The sequence below is a fragment of the Cryptomeria japonica genome, chromosome 9 (assembly GCF_030272615.1).
Source record: "Cryptomeria japonica chromosome 9, Sugi_1.0, whole genome shotgun sequence".
In the NCBI taxonomy this organism is placed as follows: domain Eukaryota; kingdom Viridiplantae; phylum Streptophyta; class Pinopsida; order Cupressales; family Cupressaceae; genus Cryptomeria; species Cryptomeria japonica.
In genome coordinates, this window is record NC_081413.1 from 713190766 (window position 1) to 713215274 (window position 24509).

General features: G+C 36.7%; 1 protein-coding gene across 2 annotated transcripts in view; it reads right to left on the reverse strand.

Moving 5' to 3' along the window:
* The window catches only part of LOC131048547 (electron transfer flavoprotein subunit alpha, mitochondrial), a 121669-nt gene extending 100090 nt beyond the window's left edge, over positions 1 to 21579 (reverse strand). The window contains exons 1-3 of one of the 2 annotated variants that reach the window (XM_057982542.2): positions 21191 to 21579; positions 1259 to 1451; positions 775 to 973 (exon numbers count right to left, since the gene is read on the reverse strand). In XM_057982542.2, coding sequence (XP_057838525.1) covers positions 775 to 973; positions 1259 to 1451; positions 21191 to 21262 — 464 coding nt within the window. In that variant the 5' untranslated portion in view covers positions 21263 to 21579. Of the gene's footprint in view, positions 1 to 774; positions 987 to 1258; positions 1452 to 21190 lie in introns of both variants that reach the window. The other variant, XM_057982541.2, reaches the window with a different exon arrangement.
* Between the last annotated feature and the right edge of the window lie 2930 nt (positions 21580 to 24509).

The following is a 24509-nucleotide window of genomic DNA, read 5'->3' on the forward strand; positions in this document are numbered from 1 at the left end:
AACAACTTATCTTAATGATGTATTCATTGGAAACCGAAGGAAGGTTTTCTGCAGTGACAAGTAGACATATTTCTTGGAACTCTGTTTTTATGATATTATATACTATAAAGCAGACAAATGTTTACAATAGGATGGAACCTGTACAATTAAATTATTAATAAGAGAAATTATCTTTTGGGAGTTTCTGTACCCTCAGCATCCGTACTTTCTGTAGGAATTTTTAATTTGTTTTTAAACTCTGAGCAAAACCTACAAAAAGTGAGCAGGAAGAAAACTGTGGAAGCAAATTATAGCAGTGAATGAAATAATTATTTAAGAAGGGAGATGTATTCTAGATTGCTTAGTAAATTTTACTGAACTACCATGCTAAGAAGATCCCTAGAGGTGGCATTCTAGCAGTAGAGTTCCAAATACTTGTGCTTGCATAGCGATATTGAAAGGGTACACAGGTTGGTTGATTCATTCCTGTGCCAGTCAAGAGTCATGTGCAGTGGTCAGAGGATCCCTATCTAGAGTTGGGCCAACGGGTCAAGAGCTTATGGCTTGAGGCTGCATATCAACAACTATCCATCCCACCGTTAGAATTGTGAGATGAGTTTGAACCTACCTTGAACATGACATAAATTGATTCTTCATGCCCATTCAAGCTTGTGTACATGGCAATGCCTTACAATCTATAGAGAGCTCGCCAGCCCAGGTCAGCCAAATAAAGCTAAATCCTATGCATCCAAGAAAGCTTTTGTGTAGAAAAGCAGTCAGTTATTTAGTGCAAACCTGACAAATGTCTGATTCCCAGTAATCTGGATAATATCTGTAACAGGAGAAACATCCAATAAAGCTGCAGCTCGTGGGATTACATTTTTTCCGAACGAAGTAGACGCTGTGATTATGTGTGAATAAGATCCCTTCTTCTGGACTAGTCGGATCAACTCTGCCCAGGGTTCAGCTAATGGATGTTCAAATTTATCTGAATCTGCAACAAGTACCTACAAATAGCAAATTTAGCCTCCAATAAAGGAACATCAACAATACTTCTGTATGCAGAAGCAGCTGCTATATACCATCTTTTAGCAACAGTAGATTAAAGCAAACCCTCTGAAATTTTTTATTGATAAACAACAGACTTCTGCACCAGTTGGCTGTTCAGACTTTTGTCCTGGCAGTTCGAAACTAGAAAAACATATTTTTCCAAGGTTACAAGATGGATGTGTCAATTTCTTGTTCTATAAGGTATATGGTTCTCTGCCCTGGTACTCACTTATCCTCACCTGTGAGATTAATGGATGACTTGAAGCTGCCTGATTAGCTGCAGCATGTAGGGATGGTCCAGAGCCAGCCATTAAAAGTGAAACAGAGGTCTCATTGCCAAATGCTTGTGCAGCTGCGACTGCATTAAATGATGATGCTTTGACTGAGCCCCCCTCATGTTCAGCCAATACCAATGTATTTAACTGTATATTAATAAAGTAAGCTGACAATATTAGGGAACAAAAACAAAATAGATGTCTAGCCTCGATTTAATAATGCTGAAGAGAAGTTTGAAAATGTATATGCCAAAATAATATTCATGTAGCTTAAGTCACAAGCGGAAAATCATCCATTTCTATTGTATCATTAATCTTTGAGATTTCATAAACTTGAAGAAAATACATAATTTTTAGCTACCCATCACAATTACATGCAACAAGAAATATCAAAATTCATCCAAAAAAACAGTTAATGCTATCAGCCAGAAACAAAGAACCAACACAGCAACAGAACAGACCTCAAAACAAATTGGTTAATACCAAAGTTACCCCGAGTTTCCGGGACAGGGACGGCAGGGGACGGTGGGACGCGTTTCCGGGACGGCAAATTTCTTTGCCAAATTTGGGGACGGCGGGGGACGGCAAAGGGGACGGCTATATAAAATATAGGAAAAAATTAAAATATATAGGAAAATTTCAAAATTCTAAATGTTCATATGAAAACATGGATAAAGCATGCATACATACATTATATTCATATGAAAACAATAAAACACGGATATAGCATGTGTATGATACTATGAAAAGTTGAAAACATTTTAGAATGTAAATTCTGAAAATACAACATTGTTAATACTCAATAGACAATATGCAATTATGCATTCATAAATCAGAATTTCAATTCATTCACATTGTCAATATGCATATCATAATAGATATTAAAGAAATAACATACAAAATGTCAAAACAAAGAGGTTAAATTTTCCCTACTTCTATCGACGCAGTTTCCCCCCATATTTTTCAACGGGGGTTTGGGGGCAGCACCCCCGAGGTGGGGTCAAGAGGCAGCGCCCCTTCGCGATACAAGGCGGGGTCGAGGGGCAGCGCCCCGCAAGGCCAAGAAAACTTATTCTTTAACAAAGGCGTTGGGTGTTATTTTTCTATTGACTCACCGAGTTTGGTGATTTTTGGGCGATTTTCTAATCTCTGTGTCAAAATGCCCAAAGGCTACACTGCTGCCATATAGGTTCAATGTCAAAATTATGAATTAAATTAATCAATTTAAAATTTAATTAATGTTATCTTTTAATTTATTTTTATTTTTAATAACAATTTGAATTAATAAGGGGCATATTAGAAAAAAAATTTAAAAAATTGAAAATACAACTTTTTTAATTTTTTTAATATTTTTTAATGGCCTTAGATATGGGGGACGTCTGGCCGTCCCCGGGACGGATTGGGGACGTCCCAGCCGTCCCCAGCTGTCCCCGGGACATACGGACGTCCCCCAGAGCTAGGGCAGGCATCCCCCCGTTTCGGGAACGTCCCCTCAAAATGCAAGACAACTTGGGGACGGGGGGAAACGTCCCCGAAACGTCCCAGGGACAAAGACGGGGGTTTTCAGGTCGGGGACGCGTCCCCAAGTAACTCTAGTTAATACAAAATTCTTAAGGAGGATAGAAACTTCAAATAATATCATAAGCTATCTATAATCTCATATAAAATAGGATATAGAAAGGTAAGTATGTTAAATATAATAATCCAAATGCTTTAAGAATCGATAGCTTAAAATTAAAAGAAATGTTCAAAATAGGATAGTCAAAGCTTCTAACTGATCTCTTCTAATTTTTTAATAAAAACATGCCATCAACTATATGGCTATTTTATTGTAAATTTAAATAGAGCCAAAAAGAAGTGTGCTACTGCTAATTTATACAATAATAATATTGTGCTTCTATATTTTTGTTCAATAAAAATTAACACACATATATAGAAGTTGTACTTCCTATATTATAGGAAGGTTCCAATACAACTACATTTACGAGATAACAAATAAACAAACACCTAAATATATGAGTTGTTTTAACAACTCATAATGCCAAAAGATAAACTACAACCACTAACAAATAATTATAATATGATACACTAACAACCTACGAGAATGATGTAATATTTCCAAAACTCCTAATAACTATGTGAGATATTACTTTTACTCACTTTACCTCACACATTCTAACCCATGTGAACACTAACATGAATTAATAACAGACACCCTTAGTGTGAACATAATAAATAATAAAAACTCACACTTTCAACTGCAGTAAACCCCACTCTTGTGGCTCATGATCTCGATTCAAATGAAAGGCACCTTTCATCAACCTTTCATGGTTTTCACATAAGTTTACCACAAACCAAACACAAACAAGAACACAATCATCTATTCACCTCATATGGTTTTCTAGGTTACCACTAACCATTTCAAGATCCATAAACTACATTACACTAGTGTGTTTGTATATGACAATATTTTTCGCTAAGAGAAGTACATCACATGAATTGGAAATAAAATAGTATACCTATGCATACTTTTAAGTCTGCATATTGCTATCTAGATCTTGCTACATATGATAGCCTACATACAAGAACTTATCCCACTTTCACTACTAGTGAACTCATCACCAGCCAACCACACCTCCAGGGAGTTCGAAAGTCAAAGGATCTTTGTAGCCAACTGCTCTCCTATACAACTGTTTACAATATTGATGATATCTACATTCTCCTCCTTTCAAAATTAACAAGACAATGTTTTCAATTGTAGTCATTGTCGTCCGTCAATCTCTACCAGCATAGGAAACTGCCACTGCCACTAGAAGTTTTCTTTGACTTTAGTTGATTTGGTGCACATAATTTTGTCACTTAAACAAATCTACAACCCCATTGCTAGTGACTACTGAGAGGTTGCTGAATGTCCTCCAACCTTGTGTGCCTCTATCCTCCAATTGATGTACTACTTACTTAGCAAGTTTTTCCTTGAGGCTCAATTTTAGAATGCCCCCCACAAGATGGATGTCACATACAAGTGATAGTACATCCATTTACAATTGAGTCAATTTTTCTTCTTTTTCTTTATTATTTGAATTTTGACACATATTTTGGATGGCACAATTATTAATGACTCATACATCAAAAATAAAAAATGGACCCTATTCTAAACAAAATAATAAAACTTGACCTTAAAAGGTAGCTAAATAAAATGAAATCAAATGACTCAATTTCAACACCAACAAATGTTCTTTCACCACCACTTATGTCTCCCTTCTACACTTGAATTTAAATGTGCTTGCTTTAAAAATAATCCCTCTTTTTACACTATCCTTGCAGTTTATGGGAATGCTCTTAATGGTGGGTAACCTTTGCATTATTTGTCCAACCATTTTCCATGCAGTCACTTTGGCACTATGATTTACTTGCAACCACTTTATTCAACAGAAATTTTAAGCCATCCATTCAAAAGAATGCCATCTCTAGCCATGCAAAATAATGCCCCTCCAATAATATTCGAACTGAAAAAGCGTATACTGTGTTTGAAATAAACTTTAATGAAACTCCATAGGAAATCAATTTAATTAGCAAACCGAAACATTTGACAACATGCTTGGGGGGATGAAGCATTCAGTTTGTGCTAGACATCCTAAGTTGGAACTATGAGCAACATATTAAGCCTATTGTAATGAGATAGTGGAGCACTATGAACACCCTGCTTCATATGGCAGCCTTTGCTCTAAATCTCAAATGGCATGCATCAAAGTCTCGTAGGTTGCCTCCTTGAGATGATAAAAAGATGAAAGAAGGGTTGATGAAGCTCTTCAAAATATGTACTCAAGTCAGGAGCTGACTATACTTCAAACATAATGGCTTGCCTTTACTAATCTTCATGGTCCCACATTCAACAAACCAAAGTTAAAGATAGATAAAGCTACGTAAGCTCAAATTGATCATATTGGATGGTAGACATGGCACTAGAAGGATACACCAAAGCTGAGAATGCTCACCATTCACCTCCTTTCACAATAAGACATGGGAGAACCATCTAAAGCATATAGATGAGGTGCTTGGCATACTCAAGCAGCATTCTTTCTACGCTAAGGTATCCAAATGTGAGTTTGGGTTGAATGAAATTTTATATCTAAGATTCAAAATAGTGCCCAAGGGGTTAATGTGGATCGAGAGAAAATCAAGGCAATCCAAGATTGGCCAAAAGCAAGGAATTTGACATACCTGAGATGATCTGTGGGTCTTTGCAGCTATTACAAGAGATTTGTAAAAAGGATTCTCACAACTCGTGGCTCCTTGAATCAATTTGATGAAGGGGGCATTCTCTTGGAGTCCAGCTGCGTAGCAGACTTCTAATAAACTTAAAGAGGTATAGAGTTCATGTCCTATCATGGCAATTCCGGATTTCTCACTTCCTTTTGTTTTAGAATGTGATGCTTTGGGAAAAGGTGTTGGAGCAGTATTGATGCAAAACTAACACCCCGTAGTATTCAAGAGTAGGAAGCTCAAGGAGACAGAAAGGGATTTCTCAATTTACAACAAGGAGATGTTGGCTATCATGCATGCCCTCGCCAAATTGGAACAGTACTGGGTTTGTGGGAAGTTTGTGGTAAAAATGGACCATAATAGTGTGAAATTCTTCCTCAATCAAAAAGATTTCAATTACAGGCAGCAAAAACGGGTAAGCAAACTTCAAGCCTATGATTTTGGCATTGAGTTTGTTAAGGGGAAAAATAATGAGGTGGATGATGCACTCTCTAGAAAACCTTATTTCTGCTCTATAACTAAAATAGCTGCTGATTGGAAGGCTACCATAATGCTTGAGTATGCTAAGAATTCAGTTGCTAACGATATTTTGGAGGGAAAGTTACAAGATGATACGTTCAAGATGGTTGATGAGCTCATCCTTGACAAAGATCGGATGTAATTTGTACCCAAGTCAAAGGTGAAAGAAAGAATTTTAAGGGCATGTCATGGCACACCACTTGCTGGTCATCCAGATTTCTACAAGACATACAAGCAGGTTAGGAAATGTTTTTCATGGAAAGGGCTCAAGAATGATGTGATGAAGCATGTTAGGGAATGTTTTGGCTTGCCAACAAAACAAAACAGTGCAGGACTTTCCAGCTGGTTTGTTGCAGCCCCTGCCCATCCCAAATTAGAAATGGGAAAGCATATCTATGAATGGCTCACTAAATATGCTCAAAATACAAGGCCTCACAAGTTTTGAACTATTATTTAGAGAGATTTTTTGACTACATGGGTTGCCAAAGAATATTGTAAGTGATATGGACAGCAGGTTTATCAGCTTGTTTTGGCAAGAACTCTTTTGATTGACTGGCACAGAGTTAACCCCAAGCACTAGCTACATCCACAAACTGATGGGCAAATGCAAATTGTGAACAAATGGATTGAAGGCTACTTGAGGAACTGTGTTACAGGGCAACAAACAAATTGGCTTAAGTGGTTGCATCTTTGGAAATATTGCTACAACACCACACATCACATGTCGATAGGTATGGCTCTTTTCAAAGCACTTTATAAATATGATGCCGCTTCATTCATAGAATTAATCCTTATAGATCGTAGAGTTCCCGGGGCTAAGGATGTGATGCAACAGAGTATGGACATCTTGAATGCTCTCAAAGAAAAGTTGCAGCAAGCCCAAAACCAACAAAAGATGTATGCTGATTGACACTGAACAAAGAGGGTATTTGAGGTTGGAGATATGGTATTTTTGAGATTGCAGCCATATAGGCAATCTTTCATCAAAGGCAACGCAACTGAGAAGTTGAAACCACGAATTTATGGGCCCTACAAAGTGTTGAGAAGGAATGGTGAGGTCGCTTATGAGCTGGAACTTCCAGCCAACAACAAAATACATAATATTTTCCATATCTCGTGCCTCAAGAAAGCTCTTGGACAACATATCACCCCTTCGGTTGAGTTGCCATCACTTGACAATGAAAGAAGGTTGATTCTTAAGTCTGAAACCATTCTAAATGTGAGGGAAATGAAGTTAGGAACAGGATTATTTTAGAATACTTGATCAAATAGAAGAATCTACTGCTTGAAGATGGGATGTGGGAAGTGTTGATGTGTTTTTTAGGCACTTCGAACACAGAATAAAATACCAAATTATTTTACCTTCTCTTGAACAAAATCACCTCAACTGCTAAATATTTGATCAACTAAGACGATTCCAAGGTTTCTACGATCAGTTCTTGACATGTTGGTAACTCAATGGTTTGATGTGAATTGTTGTTTTCACTTGGGGACTTACACAATTGTTCTAAAGATTTCACAAGTATAATGAATGGGCATGGGTTTGCCAATGATTTCAAATGACTCAAGATTTTGCAATTCGAGCTCTTGATCTATTCTAACAAAGATTTTAAAATAAAAATGCAAAAGGACGAGGATTGAGAAATTCTATTCTATTCCTATCTTAAACCTAGAATGCAAGAGATGGCAAATGATTTAATGAAACTCAACTAAGCTTTGTCATCAAAGAACAACTCAATGCAAGCTTAGTGCAATCATCTAAGATAAATTTATAGATATTCAAATTCATACTAAACAACATCAACACCATTAATTGGATGCATATCAATGAGTAAGCACAAATTGAAATTAAGTTCAATTCAAAATCCAGTTGACCAAATAAGGCAAACTTACAATCAGCAAGAAGCTAGTGGCATGGATTAAACGAATTTCATACAAATGCATTCAATAGTTCTTCCATTCAATCTAAAAATACTTGAAATAAATTCTAATATAAATTTGGAGGCAATGAGAATCACAAAAAGCTTCAAAATCTCAACAAAATCACCAAACTTCAATGATTAAATTCAAACTTGCAGCATCTAGGTGACAATTCTCAAAAATCTCTCTCTTACAAATGAGAGGAATGGGGCTTATATAGAGTTTCAAAATGAAATGAATGGCCACGATTCATTTTAGAATGAAGGGCCAAGATCATGCCAACATTGCCCTAATTAGGGTTTACATCAAAAAGGAGGTCCAATGGCATGATGCCTAGTCATCAAGCAGGGAATCCTCTAGAAGCTTTCGGCCTACATCCCTCTCTCTAGCTACATACTCCACGAATCTTGCTAAGACTGAGTTGAGTTCCTCCATCGTAACACTAGGTAGACCGTCCTGCTGCAAATCAATCACATCCAAGGCATCTAAGCAAGCATCAGATTCTTTCCCAATCCGGCATAAGCTTCTACAAGTTGCTGATGTGAATCATGAGAGAAACCAAGTCATCTAGCAAATTCTTCCTTATAGATTCCAACTACTTGAAGTAAGTGAACTTCATCTTCTCTTTCAATTCTTCTAGATTCAAATAGCTGGAAGCGTGAACATCTTGTCCCAATAGCTCTTCAATAGATGTAAGGATCTTGGATTGTATCTCTTAAATTGATCCTTCCATCTCCATGCACTCTTGCTTTGCATGATCATACACTAACTTTCGCATGGCCAAAGAACAATACCAACCATGGAAATCATAAACATTACCCGACTGAACAACTCCCTCTTGGATCAATGTAAACATAGGAATTCGCTTCAACACTTTGAGGCAAGGAATAGTCTTCTCTTGCACTAGTTGGAAATCTTCCCAAACTCCTTCCAAGTATTATATCCTGAACATAAGCATCGCTATCTTATCAAATGCTTGGACAAATTGAGCTAGGAAATCATCTGCTTGCTTCGAAACATCCTCTATCCATTTTCCAACCTCCTGATATGTATTCCTCATTGCCTCGTGATCAAAGGGGGCAACCTCCTGATATGTATTCCTCATTGCCTCGTGATCAAAGGGGGATCCATGAGCAATAGCAATGGGTGAGACAAAGGTAGGATCCTCACGCCTTAGGGAACTCATCCCTTCAATGTATTCCTTGAGTCTCTTGTTCTCACTCTCAAGCATCTCTTTATTTTCAATAACCTTGTCTAACCGTGCCTCAATTGCCTTGATTGTATCATCGAGCTCCTGGAACTCTTGCTTCTTCGTAGTTGGTCCAAGGTCAATTGCGGTAACCTGATAATCCATAGGAGTGATCACATCTCTACTCTTATCACCTATCGAGACAGCCACTTATGCAATTTGTGCTCCTGTATCATCTCTAGTAATTCTAGAGTGCATCTTCACTTTCTTCTTCTCTTTTTCCTTGCCAACCTTGGCTAGGAAGTCATCAATATCTTTTATGGGCTGCGCCTCTTCACTTTCTTTTTCTCCATGCTACACAATAACCAATCGCGAATAGTAGAGAACTCCATCCCATCTTCGAGGTGTTGATATTCATCAAGTCCTCTCAAGGCTGAAATAACATCATCTTTCGTTTCTCTCTTTGGTTAAATCTACCACATTGTTGCCTAAATCGACCTCAAATTGAATCATAGGAGATCCTGGCTGCTCTTCATCATCTTCTTGTGGTGTCGATTGTGCTGTAGCATGTAAATCTTGATCATTCTCAAATAGGATTTCTATGTCAGAACCATGTTCGGACTCATTGTCTTTCTCTATCATATCATTATCCTTCACGGATGAGGAACTCATGGTAGATTGAGGAGTGTTAGACTTGTGTTTCTTGTGCCTTGACTCCCGGCTAACAATCTCCTTGCCTTTTGCTTGTGATACTCCAGGCATGCCTTTCCTTCTTTTGGGAGCTTGACTCTACTCATCATTGTGTGCTCTAACATTGCTTATTGTCCTTTCTTCATCATTGAGAGAGGACTCCTCGTTTCTCATCTTCTCATAGGTTAGGATGACCTTTAGTTTTCTCAACTCATTAATGTACTTGTCTACCCATTCCCTAGAGTGATCATTCACATCTCTCATCAAAATATTCAAATCTACCAACTCAGGTTGTATCCGACTAGGCAACGGGATAGGCTTGTCTTTCTCGTTTGCATACTGCGGATGGATGTGATTCCCATCATCCTGTAGCTAATCTGGAATGGAGAAGAAGATATGAAGTCCACTGACATCCTAGACCACATCTTCCTTCTAACTGCGAACTCATCCATGAGATTAGCCCAATAGTCCTTGATGTCAATCCTGTGTATAAACTTCCCTCCCTTAATTAGTTAATTGTCAAAATTCTTTGAAATGGATCAAATTGATCCCTGCCTCTATAGGGTCCAAGATGAAAGAATTCCAAATCCTCATTACCTACCTCTGTTGTGATTGCGGTGTGGCATACCTCCATCATCTTCCCAAGCATGATAGGAAAATTAATCCCTTGTCTGTGCTTCGCCTTCTGGATGATATCATACTCTAAGAGCTACCTCACTACCTCAAGTAAAACCATCTAATATGTCAAATACCTAGGAAGCTTGTATGGTTATGACGCAAATTCCTGAATCCTTAGGTATGTGAAGGTAGGAAACTAGATATACCACAATCCGTACTTCTCTATGAGTGTTATTGCCTCCTTAGACAATTGTTTTTGCATTCCGCCTTGCAGCCACCTTGTGATGTACATGGTCAAAGCATCGTTTACCCTCCTGTAGTGCTCAGTCTCATTCAGGTGGAGTTGTGGGTAGCACTCATACACTCTGTATTATCTAGGCCCATTCCCAACTTCACCCTTGCATATCAATCCTTTGTACACAATATATCTGGCAAGCATGTACATAAGGTAGGAAGTAATGTTGAATGTCTTCGTTTTCTCCAAACCTCTCAACTGGATGTCAAGGTTGTCACTGATCACCATTCCTCCCGCTATCTCTTCAATAAAATAGTACATCCATGTCTCATATAGCGCCCCTTGAGGTGCTCCCATGAATCGGTTGAGTAGAAATATCAAATCACTATACTCCTTGAAGTTTGAGCATAAGAGTCTCTTGGGTAACCTAGAGTGGCGATGCCTTGTCTCAAGGACCCACTTGTTGTTGATAATAGTCAAACATAACTCCAATCCTCTTTCAAATTTCACTTGCGCTTCTTCCTTGGTTCTCTCTTGCATGTTTGTACATCTAGGGATTCCAAATACTTCCCCGATTGACTCCTCGGCAATGTTCCACAATCGTTGGGGATGGGGAGACGGGGGGACGTGCTTCAAGGGCAGGGGGACAAAGGGCCTAAGTTTCGAGGATGGGGGGACGTGAGCTGGGGGGGGGGGGAGACACATCCCCGTGGAACACTGCTCCTCTATCAAGTATGCAAGCACTATCCCCTTAGGTGTTTTGGTCATTCTGGTTTGCGGATCATAATGCTTCACACACTCAATTACGAGCTCATTGCACTGAATAGATGGTGGAAAACCAGCTGCATGGTAGATTCCACTCTTCATGATATTAGCTGCCAAGGTGGAGGGAAGATGATTCTTTGTTCCAAACATTCTCCGCCTCATCTTCTTCATATCCAGGTATTCCATGTTGGTGTCTCCAATCTTCTTCCATCAAGATGTTATCTGCGACTCCGGGTAGTAACCCTCTTGCACGATCTTCATATCAAGGTATTCATTTTTAGAATTTGCCTAAGTTCCGATTTGAAAGATTTTTTCATATTTATGAGCTCAAAAATCAGAAAATTGAACAATAAGTAACATAAATTCTGAAAAATGAATGAATTTTGATCAAATAAGGCATATCACCTCTCATAAAACCTGATTTTCAGACTTAAGTCAAGTCTGATCGCAATATCCAAGTCTGAAGACACTTTCCAACACTCAGAAAATGGGGTATTTTGATGTCAAAATGTTCTTATCAGCTCTGATTTTCTGACTTTGTAGGTCAGAAACACCTCTGCAACTGCAACTTCAATGGCTGGAAACACTCTTAACCATGGTGCAACACCAATATGTAATGTAATTTAGCCCCAAATAGCTGGAAATCAATGCACCTGGGCATAAACAATGGCTGAGAACAATTACTGGATCAGCGAATAAGAGCTGGTAATAATATAATGCAAGTTATTGGTGGCTGGAAATGAAGTGTTTCAGACTTCAACCAGCCATGGCACCACAAATGATGTCACAATCTCCTCCAATAATGGTGCCACAAATGACTTAAATAAAATTACACCTCCCTAAAGCAATGGCACACCCTCAATCAGCCCTTCAACTGTCACATCAATCACAAAATAATATAATATGAAGCTCTGGACTGAGTCTTTTATTCACTCTTTCACAAAAATATTAAATGGCGTTTAAAAGACTCTAGTGAATTTCACTCAATTGTTAAAAAAAAATTGTACGAATTTGAAGTGGATGATTTCCTTTTGAGAGAAAATAGATTGTTTTTAGTACAAGAACAAATCTCTCACTTTGAATCGAAGTTAACTCCCCCTATTGGTTTCTTTCATGAATATTTTGAAAAAAGAGAACAGCCGGGACTTCTTTACTTTCGATATTTAGCTGAATTTATTCAGCTAGACCTAACTCATAGAATTGGCCTAATGAACTCCGAATTAAATTCATTGTTTTAGCAGAAATGTCGATCTTCGCTGCTTTTTATCAGTAGATTACTTTGATGCCAATTCAATCATCTTTATCTGACCAATCTGACCAAGTGAGATTTTATAAAAGCTTGCCTTCACCAGCCAAGTGGAAAATCGATATGCATTGGGATTTAACACTTGGCATATTTTACCTTGCTTAATCATTAAATATATGTGGTAGGGGAAAATCGATGGCAATTGGGACAAACTTCTTTGAAATTTAATTTGAATTCAATCTTCAGCCACTTGGGGAAATTCGAACCCCGTTGGGACACAATATTTTCACTTGAATTCACCCCAATTCGCAAACTATGACCTTGAGGGGAAAATCAATCACCCTTTGGACAAATAAATTTGATCATTTTCATGTAAAATACCCCCTGGTGGAAATTCGAACCTTATCTGGACTCACATTCCCATCAAAATCTTGTCAAAATCCATCAAAACACTCTCTAGGGGAAATTCGAACCCCATCTGGACAAATAAACTTGTCACTTTCCTTCATTTTGTCCCCAATGGAGAATCAACCTCCATTGGGACAACATAAATTCATCCACATTTCACTTTGTTTCACCCATTTTCCTCTCTAGTGGAGATTTGAACCTCATCTGGACACCCAAATTGCACTCAACTTAGTCATTTTACCTCCTAGTAGAAAAACGTGGGTCATCAGGACACACTTTCCTCGTACATTTTTGCTCTTGTAGGCCTAGTGGAAAAAACAACCTCCATAAAGACAACCTCAGTGGAGATTCCTGATGCATCAGGACTTTCACCAAAAACACTTGCAAATTCAGTCTAGGAGGGCAAAAACGCACCTTATCAGGACTGAGATCATTTCAATCATTAAAATAGCTTCTTTTGCTCAAAAATGGAGTGGAAAATCATCTCCATCGAGACAAAGTCTATTTTTACCTTTATTGTTCAGTGGAAAATGTTAATTTTAAGCAATCAGATGTTAATCTTAAATAATCAGGTTATAACAGAACAGTAACAGCAATAAAAACACAAAACAAGACACACCAATACCCTGGGAAAACCTCCCTCTTGGAGGTGAAAAACCCAGCCACAAAGTACAATGTGTATTATCTCAAATGTAGGCAATTACAAGGCAAGTGTGCTTATCTCAGATTGCTGTTCAACCAGCAAGATAGCAGATCTGAATTCCTCTTTATATGATAATGGAGATTGCAGCCCTTATCATCAGCATCAAATTCGCTCAAGGCAAGTCTTCATCAGCTTCGCAAGATCTTGATAGCATCACCTAACAACCAGCCTTCACACAATGGATGAGGAGCAAGTTCGCAAAGGAGAGAGAGAGAGATCGCCAAATGTTGGAGAGCAGATTACATGTGTTGACAGCCTTAAGAATGATTCGCCTTGTATGTGAATTGATTCATTATGCTATGCAAATGACTTGCTTATATACTTGACTTGTGGTGTCAAGTCTCAAGTCGGCCTGCCTTGTTAATTTAATAATAATATTATGTATATCGTCCAAATAGGTCTTGACCTATTAACACGTTATTGCTTGATTGCCTTTACCACACGCTACATGAGTTTGGGCCCAGCCCAATTACATAATCGCTCAAAATACATATTGGGCCTACCCTATCTACAAGTTACATTCAATATAGGACCACAAGTTACATCGCCCAATTAGGGTCAGACCAAATTACAAGTTAAATTTATAGGGCCTGTCCTATCCACAAGTTACATTATATATAGGTCATGTCCAAGCAAGACATAATTACAAGTTACATGTATTTGGGCCCAGCCCTAAGTTCGATTTACATAATAGATAATACATGTGTATTTTAATTGTCATTGACAACATTAAATTACAATAGATAGGTATCCGAGCTAGCTACTATTTCAACAGAAAAACGCCTCCCATTGGGACAACTCACTTTTATGCATTAATTTCATGGGGGGAAAACGCCTTCCATCAAAACTATGATTTTTTTCACACCGAAAAAGCCAAGACTTATCAATTTTTTCCATTTCACTCAATGAAATTCTATTTCCATTGGGACTTTTAACATTTCAACTGGATTTGAGGGGTAAAAAATAGGAGTCCATCGGGACTTTGTGCATTTTTTTACTTATTCTACCTCCTAGAAGTGGAAAAGCAACTCCTAAACTAACAAAAGCGGGGAAAGTAGGAAAGAGGGGGTCCCCGTTTGCAATGGGGTGACGAGTGAAAAGGTCACAACAGGAAGGTGTGGAGATCTTTGAGCACCCGAATTTGAGGTTGCTTGAGGGCAAGCAACATCTTGGAGGGGAGGACTGTCATGTCCCCAACAAGACCTAATTCAATTTTGATAGTAGTGGGAAATAAAAGTATTTTTCAACACTATATGTTAATAATATTAAATATTTTAATAATAATATTAAACAGATTAATAATAGTGACTATTTATTATTTTTGTTGAGCCAACCTGTGCAAGATTTGAATTCCAATAATATTATTTTCCCTACTTGAGCCAACCTATGGGAGATTTGAAGTTTGGTGGTGCTTATAAGTGGTCGAGGAAGATCTTTCCTAGGCATGATGGAACTTGGCAAATTCGCTCTCATCAACACAATGGTCTAATGGGACGAAAACCCCAGAGGACACACCAAGGTTAGGACGATACCCCTATCTGCTTTCTGGCAATTTCTACAGTACAATGCATAAAGATTGATAACATTCAAACTACTTGCAGGTTCTATTAACGAAGAGGAAGCAAACATACACATCAGGCATGGTAAATCCAAGGATAAAACACAGAACGCATCACATAGGAGTTTAGGAACAGAAGGATCAAAAAGACACACGAGAATCACATAGGAGTCTACACGCCAAATCTGAACACCAGTCCTGTATCCACTAGTAATTATTGAGCCACCATTTCGAGGAGACGCACTAAGTTTGCAGAGGGCAAACTACCTAGAGCCTCAACTGTAGAATGGCGCCACTTCCAAGGTGCCCATCGGTCACACCCATACGCCGGAATCAGACTGTGGTCCAAATCTATAAGTGGAGTTTGTTTAGTTGCGAGGGGACTCTCCTAGTGATTGGCTGTAAGAACTCTATACATTGAGTCTATTAACAATCAGCTCCTTGGCTTAATATATCAAAGCCACTTTTCTGCAAATCATATTCCTGTGAAACGAAGTTTTCCATCTGCATTTTGTGTAATCTATCTCTTCTGCAAATTGCTTGGTAAAAGCTAGATCGAGTGTGTAATTATAAATTGAGTATTCAATTTGATTATTACTTCTGAAATTACGGATCTGTGAACAACTTTATTTTGAATTAAGTTTCAGTCAAGAATTATATAAAATCTGGGGATCCTTACAAAAGATGGGGTATTTTCAAAAGAGTGTGGCCCAGCCTCAACCCTGCACTGCAGTAAGGCAGTCTACAGTCTCACTCCCACACCACAATAAGGCAGACCAAGCGTCATTCCCATACCACAATAAACCATCCCAGAGTTCCAGTTATGGACCTTGACTGCAAAAAAAAAGGAAATATTCCAAGATATCAGGCTGCAAAAAAACTGCCTTGGCAAAATTGGGTATGATTTTATCTCTCCATTTTTACTTTCAGGAACATAAATGTTTTGAACATCTCCTTCAAGGTTATCTGAAAATAATATAATTTCAATAAAGTAGAATCTGTTTTAATGTGTATGCTTATCTACTTGGAGAAAAATTGTGGAAATATGCTAACAGATAAAGGCCACTTCAAAGTATTTAGTATTATCAAATAGCAAAAAATGGCCTCAATCCAAAATTTCTGAAACTTAAAGGCTACTTCTCTTAATTTTCAGAATTTTAAGACAAATCAATTTGTTCTAAAAATTGCAAGCTATTTCTCTTAATTTACAAACTTTGAAAACTACAAGCTCTTTATAATAAGTTTCACAATTTTTTTAATTATTCTAATTGTTGCATGCTATTTTCTTAATTTTCGTTTTTTTACAACTAATGTAATTTATTCCAAAACTTAAAAGCTATTTCTTTAAATCTCAAAAGTTTACACTTAATCCAATTTGTCAAGTTATTTCTCTGGAATTTGCAGCTTTTTACAGTTAAACCCATTTTGTTTCAAAGATTTCAAGATGTTTCTTTTAAATTTCAAGTCTTCTACAATTGAATCCAATTTCTCCAAAATTTGAATTTTCTTTCTCTTAATATTTAATGTTTTCAATAAAATCCAATTTGTTCTGTAACTCTTATGGCGAAGGGTGGCGAGGGAGCAAAGGAGGTTGCAAGCGATGGAACGGATGGCGTAAGAGTTGCAAAAGCAAAGAGCCCTGAGAAGTCAGGACGGCGTGCAGATGATTTTTCTAGTGTAGAGATCAAGAAGTTTTGTTTCTGTTGTGGAAACAGAAATTATATGGACAAGGATTGCCGCATTAAGGCGGGAACATCTAGGAAGTAGATTCCGAAGGAGAAACCAAAAAATATGGTTTTGGAAGTTAGGCCTTTGAAGATAGCCGATGATCGATGTGTAGGGGATCTATGTTCAAACAAGGTGGCATCTGATGCTGGGACCAATGAAAAGAATTTGTCGGCACCTTCTAAAGACGGCGCTTGTTCCTCAAAGGTTGTAGACAACAAGGACGGTGGCGGAACAATCAACTATCCCTTGCTTACCATGGGAGTTTTAGATACGGAAATTGACTTTGAGCAAGAATCAAAAGATGACTAGGGGGATGACGAGGAGTTGGATATTATTGAGACAAGATGTCTCAGCCAATCGGCTAATGTGTCGTTGGGCAAATCGAAGTAGGGTAGGGGAAGGAGACGTAACAAACAAAAGAGAGAGGAGAAAGCTAAGGAGAAAGGCATCATTAGTGTAATTGATTTCTTGAAAAGATCCAAGGGAGGCAAATCCTCCCTTGGGGAGAAATGAAGGTTTTAACATGGAATGTCAGGGGTCTTTCAGCCCTTGACAAGAGGCGCTTGGTTAAGCGCACATTAGAAAACTATTCTAATGATGTGGTTCTTCTTCAGGAAACCAAGCGTAATGGTGAGAAAGCTCTTTATTTTTTGAAACCTTGTCACAAGTGGGAAGGGGTGTTTAGGAGGCAAGAGGCTCTTCTGGCGGTCTTGGAATTATGTGGAATCCATGGGTGGTTAAGATTAACATTATTGATTTGAAGGAGCATTGGATGATATGTGGGGTTTCATGCTCTGCTAAGAGTGTGGAACTGTCAATTATTAATGTTTATGGTCCAATTAAAACTGAGGAGAAGGCTAATTTTTGGAAGGAATTGACTGAGATCAGGAGGATTATTGCGGACCATGTATCCTAGAGAATTGGTAATGGCAAAAAAGCTAAATTTTGGAGGTATTCTTGGAATGGGGAAGTAGCCATTGTAGACCTTTACGAGTACAACGATTGGATACAAGATGTAGCGCAGAGGATGGGTGTTTTAGCATCCAATTACATTATCCAAAACAGGAACAGCTATTCTCATGTCGAATGGAAGCCTATAGAAGGCATCAGTGCAGAGGAGTACAGGAGACTCAAAGATATTCTGGCTGGCAGGAGAGTCTTTCTGACAAGAGAAGAAGATACTGTTATTTGGTGTGCTACTAAGAGTGGGGAGTACAAGGTTAATTTGGGCTATGGTGTGCAGAGGAAGAGATGCAAGGATATCCGGTGGCCGATTAGGCTTTGTTGGGACAGAAGAGTCCTTCCAAGGGCGGGTGCTTTTTCTTGGATAGCTCTACATGGCAGAATTGTTACGGGAGATGGGCTTAAGACGATTGGCATTGAGGGACCAAATTGGTGTCCTATGTGCAGAAGGGATGAGGAATCTGCTAATCATCTTCTCCTTAGGTGTACGGTGGCTTCAGGATGTTGGGATTGGTTGATGGAAATGTTGGATTGGCAGACCGCTAGGAATGGAAACCTCTTGGACTTTTTCAAATCCTAGCCCTTGGACAGAGTCAATTCGAAATGGGGAGACTTATGGATAGTGGGTCCATCAGTCCTCTTGTGGCAGCTATGGAAGGAGAGAAACAGGAGGGTGTTTCAGGAGGAATTCCTTTCTCAGGAAGCCATCATTGGGAAAATCAAAGTTTCTATTGTCGAGATTGTCGATTGTAAAATAGTCTGCAAGAAAGTGAAAACTTTTTCCAAATGGGATAAGAACATGGAGGACAAATGGGGGATTCTGAAACAGGGGTTTATCAAAATTGCTAGCAAGAGAGCTAATAGGGATAATGTCATTTGGCATGCCCCTGGGGAGGGCTGGCATAAGCTGAATTTCGATGGAGCCAATAAAGGAAACCCAGGCGCTGCGGGCTTTGGAGCCATCATTTAAGATCATTCAAGGAACATGATTTCGACTGTCATGGGTTCCATGGGCATAGCCATGAACAATGAGGCGGAGTTGAAGGGTCTAGACAGAGGTTTGGATTTATGTCATACAAAGGGTATAGCTAATGTGCACATCGAAGGGGATTCCCAGCTTCTTGTTAATGCTATCTTGAAATCCAACATTCTTAGTTGGAAGCTTAAACAATGGTTACCTGGCATCCTTGACAAACTTAGCGAGTTCTCTAACTATTCCATCGCTCATATATTTAGAGAAAGGAATAAAGCAGCAGATTGGCTTGCTAGAGAAGCGATCAGAAGTTGTACTGGGGAAGAGATGATTGATGGTCCTTCATTGCAGGAGGAGTTGAGGGAGATCATAGCCAAAGACTCTAATTATGCTTTTAGAGCAACACGCGAGGGCGTTGGGTAAGTTATCTCTTCCGTCAAGATTCCTGTCTATTCTAGGAGAAAGGCATGATATACGGTCTGTCAGGATAGAGGCTTAGATATGAGCCAACTGTCATTCCTTATTTTTATAAGGATTGGATCAGATTTGGACTGGATTTTTTGGATTTTGCCAGTCAATTTACATCCATCATGGGTTGGCCGTAGTCTGAAAAAACAGATCTCTTCGGGAGGCTATATTAAGGATGGGTGTTGAGTGGCTACCAATGTCGAGAATTTCAGGGAAAGATTTGGCAGGTGAAGGCGTGGTTACTATGGCGAATTCCTTTGGCGTCCAATGCTTGTGTGCCTCGCGGGAGGAGCTGTCTGAGACCCTGGAGGAGAAGATCTTTAGGCTTTTCCAAAAGGCAAAGGATAAGGAGAGGGAGACGGTGTTTCAGGTGTTGGGCTTAGACTTTTGGGGAGGGGGGCATGTCCACGACAGGGAGGTCTACAAGGCCCTGTTTGACCCAATCGTCCAAATCCTGGGTCATCCGGTATCTGCGTATGGCATTGCTCGGTGAATGGTTCAGGAGGAGCATGCTGTGAATGTGAAGACAGCAATGAACGAACTTCCCCCTGTTCCTCCATCTGGCATCATGATCGGGTACTTCGATTTGAATGCTGAAGGCAAGAAAATGAAGATGACTAAAGCTTGGAACATCTTCAAGGCAGGAGTTGGGAAGGAGTACTCCTTGGACAAATTTGTTGCCTTCATGAAGGAGAATGAAGAGCTTATGCCAGAGGAAATGGTGGAGAGGCTAGTGGAGATGGGGAAAGGAATGGCTTATTTGTATCATTGAGAGTTTCTCTCCCATTATCTGCTATGTAATTTACTTTTGGTTTTAATACAAGGGTACTGCCCCCTAGGCAGATCTTACAAAAAAAAAAATCCAATTTGTTCTAAAAATTGCTCACCATTTCTCTTAATTTTCAAGCTTTGAAATTTTAATTCAGTTTGTTCCCTAGACAGAATCGCAGACTATTCCTCTTAATTTTCAAATTCTCGATTAAATCCAATTAGTTCCGAATATTGCAAGCTATTTCCATGGAATATTCAAGTTTTTACAATTTAGTCCAAGATTTGATTTGTATAGAACTTGGAAGCTGCCATTTCTCTTAACTTTCAGCTTTTTATAGTAAGATACAAGTCGTTCCGAAGATTGAAAGATGTTTCTTATAAATTTTCTAATTTCAGATATAAAAACCAATTGCCTACCAAAAAATTAGGATATTTCTTAAAACTTCAGAGGCTAACTTTTTGGTTTTGAGATTTTCACAGGAAGATGTTGCCAGTTTTTCTAAATAAAACTACACTGATGTTTTCAAACCAGCCTTCTAAATCACCCACCTCGAAAAACGAAATAAATCCATTTCACCCAAGAAAAAATAAAAGAGTCAAACCATTTCTCTTGATTTTCAAAAAATTTACAGTTAATCCAATATATTCCGGAAATGACAAGCCATTTCTTTTAATTTCGATTCCTTTCAAATTGAATCCAGTTTGTTGCGTAAATTTCAAGCTATACATCACATTAAATGCATTCATGCAGTTGAAACTTTGGCCCTGTAAATACTTCGTAGCAGAACATTGTCATGTATACAAAACCTAATTGATTAAAACTTAAAAAAATTTGAGGGATTTTTTTGAAGAGAGAGAAAAGCACTTACAGATCTGTTAGAGGAATTAATGGTAAGTGAGCGAAGAGGAATTTTTTGTCGCAGCAACCTCAGCAGCGCCATTGAAGATGAGCATAAACTTTCAACTGTAATTTGCTTCTAGTGATTTTAAAAAATAGGATGAATCATTGGAGATAGCTTGATGATATGATTCATGTAGAACTAGGAAGAGGTTTCGAACACGCAATCTTGCGAATAATGATATGATTTTAAATATTTGCAATGTTGAAAGATAGAAAACGTTGGATATGTCCGATGTTCGGGTGGTTATTTGGCGTGCAGTTTTTTCGTTAAATTATTCTTGGTTCGATTTCGTTAACTAAATTCTATATATTTTTGAAACTAGAATTTTTTTTTATAGAAAAAAGGGACTCGGAGCTGGGCGGGGAGCGCGGGCGTAGATGTGAGGAATTGAAGAAAAATTTTAAGTAGAAATGCGAAATATTAAATGAATAATAATTGTATATATCTATATAAAATGAGTGGATATATATTTTTATTATATTATAATTGATAGGACATTGTTATTATATTATTTTATATTATTATATTTTTAACATAATATTAAATATTATATTAGTTTCTATATATTTAATAATATATATGTAAAATAAGCATAGATATCTTTTTCTAGGTTTCTATTGTACTTTAATGTGATAAGTTGATAAAAATAGAAATAATTATTATTTATTATTTGTGTGATATAAAGAATTATTATTTATATATTTCAAAGTGGAAGTGTTTAAAATTTTAAAGTATGACACTTTAAGAAATGATAATTGTTATTAATAAAATATGAAATTCATTCTCAAAATATACTTCAAAGTCAATGTCAAAATTGATTATTTGGATGTCAATATATTTCAACAATCATCATATATCTCCATAACACAAATAAATAGATGCCAACAAACAATAATCCATTATTAATGTAAGAATAGAAAGTAATGTGATCACTCATATTAATTTTGAGGCATTAGTAAATATGACTAATCCAAGAGCTCTCAAAATAACCATTACGATTTGAAAAGAACCTAAGTATTTAGAATGGTAAATGTAAATACTATTTCTAGGAAGCATCTTCAACTAATACTTAAAAAATTATTAAATTATAGAAAAATCCCTTTTGAATGCATACTATATATTTTTTCTATAAATTTAATCGAATTTTACTAATGCATAGACAATCAATAAAGACCAATAATATTCAAGAGAAATTGATATCAAACAAATAAAACTACAACAATTTCGTATTAATTTAGTATTCAAGAAATCCAAAATAGACACAATCCACACATATGAATCACAAAACAAGTACACATCAAAACATAATGAGTAGTCACTACAATTTCTCTTCATAAAATTATATTAGTTATTGTCCTTATCATAACGTTTAAAAATATTTTCTTTATTTCTTCTTAACGTTGTCTTTCTTTTTCTTTTATTCATCTTCTTCTTCTCCCTCTTCTTCGCCACTAACCTACACACATAGAGATGACAACATTACATTCATATAATTAATACAAACTAAGTGAAATTATTTTCTTGTTACTATTTTTTTAATATTGAAGAATGTACTAAAATTGGAAAAAATGTAAAAGATTAATATAAGGTACAAAGATTTGAGAAGAGTTGATTGCCTTGTGATGTGTTTTCCCTTCACTATTTGCAAGATGAGCATTCCTTGCAAGTATGTTGGCATGTTGCTCATTTGTTCCCTCTTCATTCTTCTTGCCAAATAGACTGAAAAAGAAAAAAATTCATCTTACCACCTTTTTGTGTATTTCCTTAAGTTTTCTCTTCCTTTTTCTTTCCACCATCTTGCTACTCATTTGTTTCCTCTTCACTCTTCTTCCCAAACAAACAACTAACCTTTTGCTCTGCTTCTTTTGTCTACAATGTTACCTCACATGGAGGAAGACTTTTTATCAAACCATCTTGTTGCTCTCTTGCATTTGTTTTTGCCACTATTGTGCACACAAGCTAAGAACTCAACAATACAAAGAAAAGAATGTAACTGAAAGAGTTTGATAAAGTGGTCGGAGGTGAAGGTGGATTTATAGGCTTGGGCAAGCATGGAGGACATTTTCAAGACAACCATTAGGGTGACAAGTGATTGATCAAGCATGATTAAGTTTTCAGTTGTTCAAATCTCCTAACGGCTATGCATGGATATTATAGACAACTCACACTATATTTTGCCCTTCCATGGTAATGTCACTTTTAAGGCCATCAAAGGAGTAACAACTTGAGAGTATCCAAAATTGGGACAAATCAATCAATTAACACCACTCATAAATTACAACAAATCTAAAAAGCCTCTTGGATAGTCATGAAGTGCGAATAAACATGAAAAGGAAAAGGTTAAGAAGAAAAGACAAATAAAACTTGGCTAGTTATGTTCCTAGTAGTTATAATTTGCAATAAATGGTGCATTAATTTATTATAGGCATGTAAAATGTATGGAGTTGAAAAAACTATAAAGATCATTTATGTGAAGAATTCAACCAAAATGTTATAAAATGTTTAATAACAAATGAAAATTGTTATAATATTTGCAACACAATAATTATTTGACTCACGGAATAAGGGATTTAAATATTCACATACCGATTTTGCAATGGCTAGTAATGGTTTTGTCAGCCAACTCAACTCATATACTATGACATGCGAATGACCATCAAAATTTCTCAAAATCATAAATGTTAACTATTACTTTTGTTGTCGTTGTAGGAGGCCTCTTAGCTTAAATATATTTAATATATTTTAAATAATTTGTATTATATTATAATAGGTTTATATTTATATATATGATATGATAAATATTAATATAATTTAGATTATATTTAAAATATTAAATTATATTAATATTTATAATATTATATATATAACCATAATTCTATTATATATAATACAAATTAATATAAATATAATATCTAATATGATATAATATATTCATGACAATATTTAATATAATATAATATTTTAATAACAAGAGTTAGGGTAGAGTTAAGATATAATATTAATATGTAATATATTTTTATCATTATATTATAAATATAATCTAAATTATATTAATATTTATCATATCATATATATAAATATAAATCTATTATAATATAATACAAATTAATATAAATATAATATCTAATATGATATAATATATTCATGACAATATTTAATATAATATAATATTTTAATAACAAGAGTTAGGGTAGAGTTAAGATATAATAGTAATATGTAATATATTTTTATCATTATATTAATTATAATATAATATAACTATAATAATATAAGAAAAATATATACT